The sequence below is a fragment of the Diabrotica virgifera genome, chromosome 6, assembly GCF_917563875.1.
Source record: "Diabrotica virgifera virgifera chromosome 6, PGI_DIABVI_V3a".
Lineage (NCBI taxonomy): Eukaryota > Metazoa > Arthropoda > Insecta > Coleoptera > Chrysomelidae > Diabrotica > Diabrotica virgifera.
The window spans coordinates 12,087,938-12,103,400 of record NC_065448.1 but is presented as its reverse complement, the minus strand read 5'-3'; the positions used below and the strand labels follow the sequence as shown (position 1 = coordinate 12,103,400).

The window sequence follows — 15,463 nt, the reverse complement described above, 5'->3', positions numbered from 1 at the left end:
TTCTAAAAACAACTGTTTTTTATATAAAAACACACTAAAAATCTAGAAATTAGAGGAATAACTCAGAAAATACAAAAAATCGCTGATATAACTTAATTAACCTATGAAATGCCAATAGTGTCAAAATTTCGTAAACGTCATAGTGTCAAAATTTCATAACACCGGAGTAAACTTGTCTGAGGTTGGACCAATTACAAACAAGCATCACGTCGCGGTAAATTTAAATTACCCCTCCTGGTTTAAAAACAGACCTTACCGACGGTTAAACTGCAAAACCTCTAAGTCAGTTTTATGTAACTTTAGAGGAAAGACGAAAAACATGTTGGCTTCTTTATGTAAGATTCAATTTATTCGTTTTGTGTGTGTAGGGTTCTTTTTAGGTAACGATTCCATTATCATTAAGTAAAATTCAGTAATATTGTTATTCTTGTTATTTTTGTCAAAGAGCGACTTACGAGGTTTTGTAACTTAAAATTTTACTTCTGTTTTTGTAGATGTCGCTAGTATCATTAAATTTAAATATTGACTTACAAGCTTTCGTAGTTTAACAGATATGTAAAAGTATAAACCAACAAAATATAAAAGTAATAATTGACAAAAAAAATCGACTTACGAGGTTTTGCAGTTTAACTATCTATAATCATATTAAATTATGGAGTGTACACAAACTCTCAATAATTGTTGGTTTTACTCTAACTAATGTAATTGCCTACTAAGGAACAAAAAATATAGATATTAAAAACAGACAGCATATCAATTTTAACACCAAAACTTTAAATTCATGTTATTAGTCAATTATTCTTCTAATTTTAATAAATTATTCTTTTAAACTTAAAAATGTATGTTTTAAACATTGTCAATTAACTTACTTGCCTTCTATTGTTCTTAAGTCTACTTTTAGTTAATGTAAAATCTGGATATAAATTATAAGTATTGTTATGAAGTCTTTCATATTTAAATCTTCTTAGGTAATCAAAATAAATGGAATATCTTTACTGGATGTATGTACTTTATAAATCTATATTGTAGCTATCTGTATTTTTAATATACATTATACATGTTATTGACTTGTTTTATTATTTCATATTATCCTTTTTGCGTTTTCCCCTCCTCCCCGCTCACCCTTTCACTCCTAAGTCACTACAGCCCAAGAAAAAATGAATGAAAAGAAGATCTGGAATGCTTCGTGTTGAACATAAATGTTACAGACCTTTGATCAGTGATGACTCTGAAAGGCTTTCCTATAAGAAAATGACGCCACTTCTTTAGAGATTCAACAATAGCGTACGCTTCTTTCTCCACAGCAGAATGGTTCAGCTCACTAGAGTTAAGTGATCTTGAAAAGAAAGCAACGGGTACATATCCAATACCCTTCTGAGAGATACAGTGTCATTCAGTGGAGACATTTTTAATAAGCGGTTGTAGTCTGTTACCATCTGGCTTTATGATATGATTTGGGCCTATAATATAACCAAGTAAGTTTATTACTGTTTGATTAAAGGGCCTAGCCGGGTAAGATGATGAAAAGTGCCCCCAACTCGATTCGAATTCCATATAAGTCACCGTTTATCATATATAGTGAAACTAACTTTCTGAAATTTTTAGCCCCCTAGGTGGTCATGTGACCCACCCAGAGCCTATACTTAGGGTTTTTATGTTTTTATTTTTTATCTCAGCCGCAACGAGAACTAGCGAAAAACTTTAAATAAAAAAGTTGTAAGCTTTAAAAAGTTCTGTCCGAAAAAAATTTTTTTTTTAATTTTTGGCGGGAAATTTAACTTTTAGAACGATTTTAAAATTTTAAATGAGTATAAAAAAATAACTAAGACATTCATTTTCACGAAAAAAATATATAACTTGTATTTTTGGATAATGTTTCACTCTAAATTTTTTCAAATTTTTTAATTTGGTGAAACGCACCTTTAAAAATAAAAAACCGCATTTTTTCGGTTTTTTTTTCGTTTTTTGATACAATTTTATACATATTTTTCAAAAAAGGTAACACCGTTACTGGAGTAGGTAAAAAACTGAAAAATAATTGGGGTTTCCTTAATAAAAATTTTTTGTAACGCCATTCATTTTGAAGAAAACAAAATTTTACACATTTTTTACGATTTTGCCGAAACCACTGGCAACATTGTAATAAAACTTGTCTGGTTTTAAGAGGTAGTTATTGTACATGTTTTGACATACAATTAAGGATTTGATATTCATCATTGGCGCGCTTAGGTGTAATGATCTGAACTTTTCAAAGAAAAAAGATAGTACGCCACAGATGTATTTCAAAATACCAATCATTTTTGAATTCCTTGTTCAATTTGCGATAAAAAAACTATCTTCTCATTTTTTCATACGAGGCGCCGTTTTGCTGCAAAAAATAAAATATCTTAACGCTTCCAAAGTACTCGAATTAGTTTTTATAATGGATTTACGAGTTTATGTACATAGATGTAGAAACTACTAATATTGTAATATTTTATTTCATATAGAAGTTCGAATACTTTGTAAGGGTTAAGATGTTTTATCTCTTGAATAAAAATGGCGCGTCGTAAGAAAAAATAGGAAGATAGATTTTTTGTCACAAATTGAACGAGGAATTCAAAAACGATTGTTAATTTGAAATATGTCAGTGGCGTACTATCTTTTATCTTTAAAAAGTTCAGACCATTACCTCTATGCGCGCCAATGATAAATATAAAATTCTTAATTGTATGTCAAAAAATGCACAACAACTACCTCTTAAAACTCGCCAAATTTTATTACAATGTTGCCAGTAGTTTCGGCAAAATCCTAAAAAAAAGTGTAAAATTTTGTTTTCTTCAACGCCCTGTATCTTGAAAATGGATGGCATTACAAAAAATTTTTATTAAGCAAACCCCAATTATTTTTCAGTTTTTTACCTATTCTAGTGACGGTGTTACCTTTTTTGAAAAACATGTACTTATAAAATTGTATCAAAAAATGAAAAAAAACTGAAAAAACGCGATTTTTTATTTTTAAAGGTGCGTTTCACCAATTTTAAAAATTTGAAAAAATTCAGGGTGAAATATTATGCAAAAATACACGTTATACAGGGTGTCCCGAAAAGATTGGTAATAAATTATACCACACATTCTGGAGTCAAAAAGAGTTCGATTGAACTTAACTTACCTTAGTACAAATGTGTTCATAAAAAAGTTACAGCCCTTTGAAGTTAGAAAATGAAAATCGATTTTTTTCAATATATCGAAAACTGTTACGAGATTTTTTATTGAAAATAAGCATGTATCATTCTTATAGCAAGAACATCTTAAAACAAAATTATAATGAGATTTGTCCACACCATAAAAATTTTATGGGGGTTCTGTTCCCTTATACCCCCCCCCCCCCAAACTTTTGTATACGTTCCAATTAATTCATTATTGTGGTACCATTAGTTAAACACAACATTTTTAAAACTTTTTTACCTCTTAGTATTTTTTCGATAAGCGAGTTGTTATCGAGATGCGGCTTCTTTTTTAATATATTTACATAAAAATTGTATGGAGGTTTTGTTCCTTTAAACCCCCCAAATGTTTGTGTACGTTCCAATTAAACTATTGTTGTGATACCATTAGTTAAACACAGTGTTTTTAAAACTTTTTTGCCTCTTAGTCTTTTTTGATAAGTCACCTTTTATCGAGATGTGGCTTCTTTTTCAAAATATACCTAAAAATGTAAATTATAAATAAATTTTCAGATTATCAACAGGTCTCTATAATCGTACTTAACCATATACAAATATGTGGTGGATTTGACAAATATTCAAAATATCTCGATAAACACTGGCTTATCGAAAAATTTCTGAGAGGCAAAAAGTTTTAAAAACATTGTGTTTACCTAAAGGTGCTACAATAATAATTTAATTGGAACGTACACAAAAGTTTGGGGGGGTTTAAGGGAACAAAACACCCATAAAATTTTTATGGGGTGTTCAAATTTCACTTTAATTTTTTTTCAAGATGCTGCTGCCATAAGAATGCCACATGTCCATTTTCAATAAAAAATCTCTAAGAGTTTTCGATATATGAAAAAATATTGATTTTCATTTTGTAACTTCAAAGGGCTGTAACTTTTTTTGGGTGCACTATTGTATATAGGTAAGTGAGGTTGAATCAACCTATTTTTGACCCCAGAATTTTAGGTATAATTTATAACCAATCTTTTCGGGACACCCTGTATATTTTTTTCGTGAAAACGAATGTCTAGTCATTTTTTATACACATTTAAAATTTTAAAATCGTTCTAAAATTTAAATTTCCCGCCAAAAATTAAAAAAAAATTTCGGGCAGAACTTTTTACAGCTTACAACATTTTTATTTAAAGTTTTTCGCTAGTTCTCGATGCGGCTGAGATAAAAAATAAAAACATAAAAACCCTAATTAGGCTCTAGGTGGGTCACATGACCACCTAGGGGGCTAAAAATTTCAGAAAGTTAATTTCACTATATATGCTAAACGTCGACCTATATGGAATTCGAATCGACTTGGGGGCACTTTTCATCATCTTACCCGGCTAGGCCCTTTGCTCCTCGTTTTGTTTAGAGTCAAGCCGTATTTGTCTGTGGCTTTCAGAAAGTTCTCAAGATTTTTGTGATGTTCGTCTTGCCACAAACAGTTAGTTATGTCATCAATGTAGGCATATATCCCTTCAAGATTTTCTGTGCATATGAGCCAGTCGATTGTTCTTTGGAAACTGGCTACACTATTGGTAACACCAAACGGAATACGTCGAAATTGGTAAGTTTACCAGCGGCTTCAAAGGCTGTGTACAGCTTTTCATGTGGAAGGATTGGGACCTGATGGTATGCACTTCGGGCAAAATCTAGTGCACTAAAGAAAGTGAATTGTGACACTTTGGAAACCATTTCCTTGATATTTGGTAGCGGATAGGCATCAAGTTGTGTGAATCGATTAACTGTCTGAGAATAATCAATGACAAGGCGCTTCTTGTGAGTTTCGTTTTTGGTGATAAGGACTTGCGCTCTCCAAGGGGATTGACTTTCTTCAATAATGCCATCGCTTAAAAGCTTCTTCACCTCATTTTTAATAAAAATATTATCTTCGGCACTGTACCTGCGTGATTTTACTGCGATTGGTTTACAATTTGAAGTCAGGTTACAAAATAAAGGAACTGCAGGAACTGAGGCTTCAACGACGCTACATACTTTGAATACTTCTTTAGGTCCTCCAAATTCAAATTCTAGACTCGAGTGGTTAGATAGAACATCATGCCCAATTATCAGATCAGCACAGAGATTTTTAACTATAAGTAAATTAATGTTGTCATAAAAGTGGTCACCAATTTTAATATTTTGACATGTTACACCTTTAACTTGAGAGGAATGCGATAATGAGGCCATAGAAACAGTCTGCGTACATGGCTTCCCAGAGAGTTTACACATGTTAGCGAAGTCTTCATTAACAAAACTGACAGAGCTACCCGTATCTATGAGGGCATCAGCACGAAGGCCTTTTATAAAAGCATCATTTTAAGGTTCTGACCTGTCCCAGCATCCTTCTTTAAGTATCCCTTTACTTGGCTGCTATTCTCCATTTATCCACTTCGTTTATCGGTTCTCACTTCTATCCATTTCTTCCTTGGTCTCCTACTGGCCGACGTTCCACCATAGTTTCACTAAGGGTTCTACTAGGTGTTCTGTTATTATCCATTCTTATAAGGTGATCTACTCAGCGCAATCTCTTTGTATTTTTGCTATAAAGTTCTTTGTAATATTGATAAAACTCGTAGTTGCACCATATTCTCTACATACCATTATCGCAAATGGGTCAAATATCCTTAATATCTTTCTTTCAAAAATACTAATAAGATATATTGTAAAATAAAAATGTATACCATTTTTATTCAGTTGCAATGCGAAGGCAAAACAATCTTACTTATCAATTAGAATACGGAGCGCAGTCCAGTCCTCTGAATCGCGATTTTCGGCTCTTATTGGAGCCTCATCGGAAAGAACGTAGGCACTGTTCTCCATACCCCAATTGACTAGCGTCGAGAGTTTTTCCCACCCATTGCAACCGAAGTGAAGGTATTAGGTGACTAGCGTCATCTGGCAATTGAAAAATGAAGTTAGTTTTCAATCCTAATAGCAAAATGAATAATATTGATAATATTAAAAATACTACTAAAAGATTTTTAAATTGAAAACTTATTGGTACACTTTCCTGGTGACACCTCCAAGGCTTCTACAATATGCAAGCACATGGATGCTGCAGTGAAGACAAAGGGAAGGAATTCTACACTATGCAATTCACATCCCCCGTTTGCAGCTTGGTAAAGTTCCAACGGAAAATGCACCTGGTTACTCTACGGAGTAATACGTCTATAAAATAAAAATGTATACCATTTTTATTCAGTTGCAATGCGAAGGCAAAACAATCTTACTTTTCAATTAGAATACGGAGCGCAGTCCAGTTCTCTGAATCGCGATTTTCGGCTCTTATTGGAGCCTCATCGGACAGAACGTAGGCACTGTTCTCCATACCCTAATTGACCAGCACCGAGAGCTTTTCCCACCCATTGCAACCGAAGTAAAGGTATTAGGTGACTAGCGTCATCTGGCAATTGAAAGATGAAGTAGTTTTCAATCCTAATAGCAAAATGAATAATATTGAAAATATTAAAAACATTACTAAAAGATTTTTAAATTGAAAACTTATTGGTACACTTTCCTGGTGACACCTCCAAGGCTTCTACAATATGCAGCACATGGATGCTGCAGTGAAGACAAAGGGAAGGAATTCTACACTATGCAATTCACATCCCCCGTTTGCAGCTTGGTAAAGTTCCAACGGAAAATGCACCTGGTTACTCTACGGAGTAATACGACTATAAAATAAAAATGTATACCATTTTTATTCAGTTGCAATGCGAAGGCAAAACAATCTTACTTTTCAATTAGAATACGGAGCGCAGTCCAGTCCTCTGAATCGCGATTTTCGGCTCTTATTGGAGCCTCATCGGACAGAACGTAGGCACTGTTCTCCATACCCTAATTGACCAGCACCGAGAGCTTTTCCCACCCATTGCAACCGAAGTAAAGGTATTAGGTGACTAGCGTCATCTGGCAATTGAAAGATGAAGTAGTTTTCAATCCTAATAGCAAAATGAATAATATTGAAAATATTAAAAACATTACTAAAAGATTTTTAAATTGAAAACTTATTGGTACACTTTCCTGGTGACACCTCCAAGGCTTCTACAATATGCAGCACATGGATGCTGCAGTGAAGACAAAGGGAAGGAATTCTACACTATGCAATTCACATCCCCCGTTTGCAGCTTGGTAAAGTTCCAACGGAAAATGCACCTGGTTACTCTACGGAGTAATACGACTATAAAATAAAAATGTATACCATTTTTATTCAGTTGCAATGCGAAGGCAAAACAATCTTACTTTTCAATTAGAATACGGAGCGCAGTCCAGTCCTCTGAATCGCGATTTTCGGCTCTTATTGGAGCCTCATCGGACAGAACGTAGGCACTGTTCTCCATACCCTAATTGACCAGCACCGAGAGCTTTTCCCACCCATTGCAACCGAAGTAAAGGTATTAGGTGACTAGCGTCATCTGGCAATTGAAAGATGAAGTAGTTTTCAATCCTAATAGCAAAATGAATAATATTGAAAATATTAAAAACATTACTAAAAGATTTTTAAATTGAAAACTTATTGGTACACTTTCCTGGTGACACCTCCAAGGCTTCTACAATATGCAAGCACATGGATGCTGCAGTGAAGACAAAGGGAAGGAATTCTACACTATGCAATTCACATCCCCCGTTTGCAGCTTGGTAAAGTTCCAACGGAAAATGCACCTGGTTACTCTACGGAGTAATACGACTATAAAATAAAAATGTATACCATTTTTATTCAGTTGCAATGCGAAGGCAAAACAATCTTACTTTTCAATTAGAATACGGGGCGCAGTCCAGTCCTCTGAATCGCGATTTTCGGCTCTTATTGAAGCCTCATCGGAGAGAACGTAGGCACTGTTCTCCATACCCTAATTGACCAGCACCGAGAGCTTTTCCCACCCATTGCAACCGAAGTAAAGGTATTAGGTGACTAGCGTCATCTGGCAATTGAAAGATGAAGTAGTTTTCAATCCTAATAGCAAAATGAATAATATTGAAAATATTAAAAACATTACTAAAAGATTTTTAAATTGAAAACTTATTGGTACACTTTCCTGGTGACACCTCCAAGGCTTCTACAATATGCAAGCACATGGATGCTGCAGTGAAGACAAAGGGAAGGAATTCTACACTATGCAATTCACATCCCCCGTTTGCAGCTTGGTAAAGTTCCAACGGAAAATGCACCTGATTACTCTACGGAGTAATACGACTATAAAATAAAAATGTATACCATTTTTATTCAGTTGCAATGCGAAGGCAAAACAATCTTACTTTTCAATTAGAATACGGAGCGCAGTCCAGTCCTCTGAATCGCGATTTTCGGCTCTTATTGAAGCCTCATCGGAGAGAACGTAGGCACTGTTCTCCATACCCTAATTGACCAGCACCGAGAGCTTTTCCCACCCATTGCAACCGAAGTAAAGGTATTAGGTGACTAGCGTCATCTGGCAATTGAAAGATGAAGTAGTTTTCAATCCTAATAGCAAAATGAATAATATTGAAAATATTAAAAACATTACTAAAAGATTTTTAAATTGAAAACTTATTGGTACACTTTCCTGGTGACACCTCCAAGGCTTCTACAATATGCAAGCACATTGATGCTGCAGTGAAGACAAAGGGAAGGAATTCTACACTATGCAATTCACATCCCCCGTTTGCAGCTTGGTAAAGTTCCAACGGAAAATGCACCTGATTACTCTACGGAGTAATACGACTATAAAATAAAAATGTATACCATTTTTATTCAGTTGCAATGCGAAGGCAAAACAATTTTACTTTTCAATTAGAATACGGAACGCAGTCCAGTCCTCTGAATCGGGATTTTGCGATTGAAGATATATTATCTTTTCTGTAGTTTCTCATGTATGATTCATGTTTTACTCCATATGTTGCGATTGGTCGTATGATGGTTTTATATACTTTAAACTTTACTTCCCTAGGATTATCTTGAACTCCAAACACCTCCAATAGACAATAGAGAGAAGTATGTTGTGTTAGCAAGCATTATCCTTTTCCGTATTTCCTCCTCGCCGCCCTCTGTTAGATCTACGCCCAGGTATTTCATCTGTTTTACTAGTTCAATATTTGCATCGTCTATTGTCAAATGTTGCAAGTTTCGTTGTTTCCTTACTTGTATTAGGGCTTTAGTTTTATCCACGTTGACGGCTAGCCCTATTTCTTTCACATTTTCTTCAAGCTCCACATAAAGTTCTGTGGCGTCTCTTGCTGTTCATCCCATCATGTTTACATTGTCTGCGTACGTCATAATCTGCTTAGAGTTACTGTACAATACATTTTTTGAATTAACAGACATTTTTCTTACAACATATTCCACACATACACGTTAAAAAGAATCGGAGCCAACCCATCTCCCTGTTTCATCCACTTAATTATCTGGAAGGATTCTGTCAATTAATTTTGAACTCCTACTTATACTTTTGTCTGAATCATGGTGGCTTAAACTAATTTTACCAATTTCCTTACCAAATTCTCGCATAATTAAGCAGATGTGTAACCAGGATAATCCTAAGGGGGTTACAACTACTTGATGGTCTCTGTGGGGTATCGAATAGCAATGGTGTAAGCGTATAGAGCTCAAAGTACATACAAATGGGGGGTTATAACTCCCAAACCCCCCCCTGGTTACGCCGATGTAATTAAGTATATGTTACCTTTCCTTATGTTATATATCATAGACTTGTCGACATCTACAAAGATTTGGTAGACATACAGTCGGAAAAATGAAAGAATACCCATGAACGAACATATAAAACACGCTGTATTTTCCTGTCACCGTGTCACAAAGAAAATTATCCAGTGCAAGTACATGTAACAATAATTATTAGATGTACTTGCGCTGGCTAATTTTTTGTGTGACACGGTGACAGGAAAATACAGCGTGTTTTATATGTTAGTTCATGGGTATTCTTTCATTTTTCCGACTGTATGTAACATCATGCCCCCAGGCTTTAGAGGGTTGTTTCTGGAATTTACATGCTCCTCTAGTGTCACCCTGATTGAAATCTTCCTCTATTTTAAGTATTTGCAAGTATTTGGTCGTTTCCGTATCTCCTCTTCTTTCTTCTGCATGTTTTATCAACATTTCTTCGTTTTTATCCATATTTTTCGCGCAGTTCATGTGTTCTTCTTTAAGTATACTTCACGTGTAGTGTGTAGTTTATATCTTTTGTATATTGCTTGTTTACCTTTTCTCCTCCTTTTCTTTTCCAACCAACCAACCAACCAATAAAATTGATCCCTGCTTACTACTCCCTGCTGTTTTACTAATTGCCTAACTTGTGGCACGGACTCACTGCCGCCCTCTACAGACATTTCCCATAAAATGGAACTAATAAATGTCACTGTCAAACTATGTCGTCAAAAACAAATTATGCTTATTATAAAAAATGAGTCCAAATAAAATTAATAAATAAAGGCGAAATTTGACTTAAAATTTACATTTTAATTAAAGTGAACAACTGATTAGATCGTAATTAAGCTACGTACAGTTAAAATCATCAAGCAGCTAGTGTTTAAAGTTAGTGTCAATTTAGTTATTCTCATTCTTCTTTACTTTAAATATTGTAGATTTAAAATGACGGCCCCTGTGTCCCCCTGCGATTGGCAGACTACCAGGAAGCTGGTAAAGGAGAGAAGTCAATACTTGCTGGAGACAGGAATGTGGAGCGACTGCAGGTTTATAGTTGGGGCAGAGCCAAATCAGCAAGTTCTGGAAGGGCACAAGTTGTTCCTGGCTATGTCGAGCCCTGTGTTCGAGGCGATGTTTTTTGGAGGAATGGCTGAGAAAGATCCTATTGCGATATTGGATGTTCAACCTGATGCATTTAAAGCCCTTTTAGAGTAAGAATTTTTTTATTATTGTTTGTTTACTGTGAAATAAGTCAAAAAGAACCCATAAACATGTTTGTTGACTTAACATCACTTGCGGAAGAGAAATATTTCAATAATTAGGTATTTACTGTACATGAATATTACAATCAGTGATTCTTAACTCAAGAATGGTAAATCTAATGGTAATTTTTGCTTCTATGCGTCTCGTTTGTTGACTATTGTCCAGTAAATTTAATGCTAACATATTTGGGTGGTTATCTAATGCCTGGTTGCACCAACAAATCACCAGCTTAGCCCAGCTCAGCTTATAGATAGGGCCGATATTATTATTATTATTACTGAGACGAAGTTTCATTGATCTTGAGAAAGCATATGATAGAGTTCCTCGAGAGATTCTGTGGTGGGCACTCAATAAGAAAGGAGTCCCTGGCGAATATGTAAAGATTGTGAGAGATATCTATGAGGGAGTAACGACTAGTGTTAGGACAGTTGTGGGAGAGACTAATAAATTTAAGGTGAAAGTAGGATTGCACCAAGGCTCGGTGCTTAGTCCTTATTTATTCTCATTAGTTTTGGACCAGATAACAGCGAAACTACAGGGTAGCATTCCATGGTGCCTAATGTATGCTGATGATGTAGTGTTAATAGGAAATAGTGAAAGAGACTTAGAACAATAACTGGAACAGTGGAGACAAGCTCTGGAGGAAAAAGGTTTAAAACTTAGTAGGACAAAAACAGAGTATTTGGAATGTTCATTTAAAGATGGGAGTTACTACAAATGAAATGGTATCTTTGGATGGTAAAATGATTGTGAAAAGCAATAGTTTTAAGTACCTAGGATTGGTATTACAGAGTAATGGAGAAATAGATGGAGATGCACGCAGTAGAATTAGGGCTGGATGGATGAAGTGGAAAGAAGCGAGTGGTGTGTTGTGTGACAGAAAAATTCCAATGAAGCTGAAGGGAAAATTCTATAAAACAGCCATAAGACCAGCTATGATGTACAGAACTGAATGTTGGGCAGTGAAAAAGAAAGAGGAACAACGAATGCCTGTGGCGGAAATGAGAATGCTTAGATGGATGAGTGGAGTGACAAAGAAGGATAAAATTAGAAATGAGTATATTAGTTCTGTTCAATAGTTGAACATATGGCTCTAAATCCAAATTGGTGTGCTGATAGAAGTTTTTTTTGCTGTAATAATAGGGATGTTCACAAAAAATTAAAAAGTCATTTCAAACATGTAAAACGATTAAGAAACACCCTAGGAATAATTGTCCAAAATTTCAACAAAATTGAAAAAGCCTTTCTATAAAAAATCTTTATTAGAAATCTAGCATTATTTTAAATTTCAAGAACGCTTCTCTATTGGCCTGACGTCACTAGTTGCATACCCCAAGCGCGCGCCATTCTCATAGTGTTACTGTTTACCTGTTTGACGTTTCAGGTCATTTTATTTTGTTCTCGTCTTGTTTTATCAGGGTTAAAGTGGAGTTTTATAGTGAATTTGTTTAGTTTAAAGGACTGTTTGTAAGGACATATTTTGGGTTTTACAAAAATAAGCAAATAAAATGGAAGAAGGTTTTCAGAAAGCCGATTCGTATAAACTACCGACTGTAGTGTAGATATAACAATGGTGTATGATTTATTGGCATCTTGTAAAAAAATAAATCTACCACAGCTTTACTGAGTGTATATTCCATATAATTTTCCATGTCTTCTTTAAGCTAAAAAAATAAATGCTTAATACTCCACAAAAAAAAATAGAGAAAGTTGTATGCATGCATTGTACGCATGCATATTGTATACATACATTGGCTGGTTATTACTTTACCTTGGTTAGGTGTATTAAAAATATTTCTATTCTTCTTCATGTGCCTTGTCCGTTGTGGACGTTGGCTATCATCATGGCAATTTTAATTTCATTTGAGGCGTTTCTGAATAACTCGATCGATTTTTGTCCAAATCATTGGCGTAAGTTTTTAAGTCATGAGTGTCTTTTCTTCTGGGTCCGCGTTTGCTCTCTATTTTACCTTGCGTTATCAGTTGGAGTATACGATATTTATCATGCCTCATGATATGACCGAAATATTTATTTCGTTTCTTAATTGTAAAAGAGATTTCTTTTTGTTTTCCCATTCGACGCAATACCTGTACGTTGGTGTGGGTCGCCCAGGATATTTTGAGGATACGTGGGTACACCCACATCTCGAATGCCTCTAGCTTTTTCATTAATGTTTCCAATATTGTCCAGGCCTCTGCGCCATATAGCAAGACCGGAAATAATAACATTTTAGCAGCCGCATTTTTAGTGGGAGAGATATTATGTCGCAATGGGTGAAAATATTTCTCATGCATGTTGTTAAATGTTGCTATGTCCTTTTCAACTCTAGATCTTATTTCGGTTGTTTCGTATTTCGAGTTGACAACTGTTCCAAGGTAAAAAATATTTTTGAACTTGGGTATTATACATTTTCATTTCAACCAATCTTTTCACTAAATTATTAATGATTTTAATATAATATAAAGTCATACCTACATCCACATGTAGTTATTTCAATGTTTACTTTTACTGTAAGTATGTATTATTAGAATCCCGTTTTTAGGAATATCCCAGTTTAAGGAATACAAATTTGAGGTCCCGAAACTTTTTCATTTACTCTTTAAGGGGGTAGGTGCAAAATCTTGGTCCAATGCTATTTAAATTCATTCATCTTTTTCGAATCCTGAGAAAACTAATAAGTATTTTTGAAAAATGTAAATGCAGAAAGAACAATTTCATTATTACCAAGGGCCGAAAGTCTCTGGAAAACTTCTATAATGTTTATTTTATTAAGTTAGTTATTTTAAGTTCTAGCTGCAACAAACCATTTCTTTTTCTGTTTTAAATTGGCTGGAACGGTAATAAAAATCTTGTCAGAACTGTTTTTTGATGTATTTACACACCCAGGAACAAAACACCACTTATTTGGCTTTATTTTTAATAATTAAATACGTAAAAAACTGCGCACATTCAAATACACTGAGTAAATAAGTATACAAAACTAGTTGTCGATCAAAGACTTATGACTGCTGACGTCACAGACCATAGCCTCGCTGCAGGGTACCGTTTTTCTAGCCTCCAAGAAAATCAACATTATGAACTTATTTATCTTAAAAAATATACATTTTTAAACAGTTTTATGATTGTTACGTTTTTATATACCTTGTAATCTATTGAATTTAACTATATTTAAAAATTAGTGAACATCCCTATTTTTATTAGTCTCTTAGATAGTAATTTTTCCATAATTTTGTACATGATAGGCAGTAGACTTATTGGTCTGTAAGAAGTTCTCATCTTGAAGTTTACCAGGTTTAGGGATTAGCATTATTTGTGCTACCTTCCATTGTACTGGTAAATGTTTAAGTCGTATGACATGTTTGTAAGGTAGGTTAACGTAAATATCCCTTTTCCCAATAGTTTAGAATAAGAATTAAGAGTTGAATTGCATGTTTTATATAATAATTTGTTGTGATTTTCTAGGTATATATACACTGACAAGATCAATCTCACATCATTTGACCAAGCATGTGAATTGTGTTATGGAGCAAAGAAATATATGCTTCCTCATTTGGTTGAAGAATGCACAAAATACTTATGGTCTGATTTGTATCCCAAAAATGCATGTAGAGCATATGAGTTTGCTAAGCTCTTCGAGGAACCAATGTTGATGGAAAAATGCATAAGGGTAAGCAAGTAATATATTAGTTTTCAAGTTTCGACCTCAGTGTTTCTTTCAGATGTAAACAGAAATAACTCTTTTTTATTTCAGATAATATGCAATCAAACCCAAGAAGTACTTCAAGACAGTAGTTTCGATGAGGTCCAGTTAACCACTATACTAACAGTATTCGATCAAGACGATCTACACATTTTCTCCGAATTGGACCTTTTCTTTGCAATCACCCGCTATGCTGCTAGACATACTCAAACTTCAGGTGCGAAAGTACCCAGACTAGATGGTATAGGTAATTGTGTTTCACTTACTAAACTACAGGGTTTTTTGTTTGAAACAATGGCCTGGATATTCTACGTTTGTAGAGTAGGATTGTGATCATTTTTGTTTTTTGCTGCACTTGCATTTAATAACTGCACTGGACAAAAATAATATATGTATCATCATCATCTAGCCCCAAAAGTCCACTGCTGAACATAGGCCTCTTCCTCGTATTTCCAACCTCGTCTATCTTGCAGCACTCTCATCCAGTTTTTATTTAGCCTTCTTAAACAGGGATGTTCACAAAAAATTTAATAGTCATTTTAAACATATAAAACTATTAAGAAACACCCCAGGAATAATTCTCTAAAATATTAAGAAAATTAAAAAAGCCTTTCTATGAAAAATCTTCATTAGAAATCTGGCATTATTTTAAATTTCAAGAAAACGCCT

The 15,463-nt window shown here is 34.4% G+C and overlaps 2 protein-coding genes across 6 annotated transcripts in view; one reads left to right on the top strand and one right to left on the bottom strand.

Moving 5' to 3' along the window:
• Positions 1-15,463, bottom strand: part of LOC114332197 (advillin) — a 235,697-nt gene that overhangs the window by 161,743 nt on the left and 58,491 nt on the right. The gene's annotated exons all lie outside the window — the stretch shown is intronic.
• The window catches only part of LOC114332196 (BTB/POZ domain-containing protein 3), a 52,506-nt gene continuing 47,586 nt past the window's right edge, over positions 10,544-15,463 (top strand). For 2 of the 5 annotated variants that reach the window (XM_028281938.2, XM_028281937.2), the window contains exons 1-3: positions 10,544-11,041; positions 14,557-14,761; positions 14,846-15,011. In XM_028281938.2, coding sequence (XP_028137739.1) covers positions 10,776-11,041; positions 14,557-14,761; positions 14,846-15,011 — 637 coding nt within the window. In that variant the 5' untranslated portion in view covers positions 10,544-10,775. Of the gene's footprint in view, positions 11,042-14,556; positions 14,762-14,845; positions 15,042-15,463 lie in introns of all 5 variants that reach the window. The other 3 variants (XM_028281936.2, XM_028281934.2, XM_028281935.2) reach the window with 2 other exon arrangements.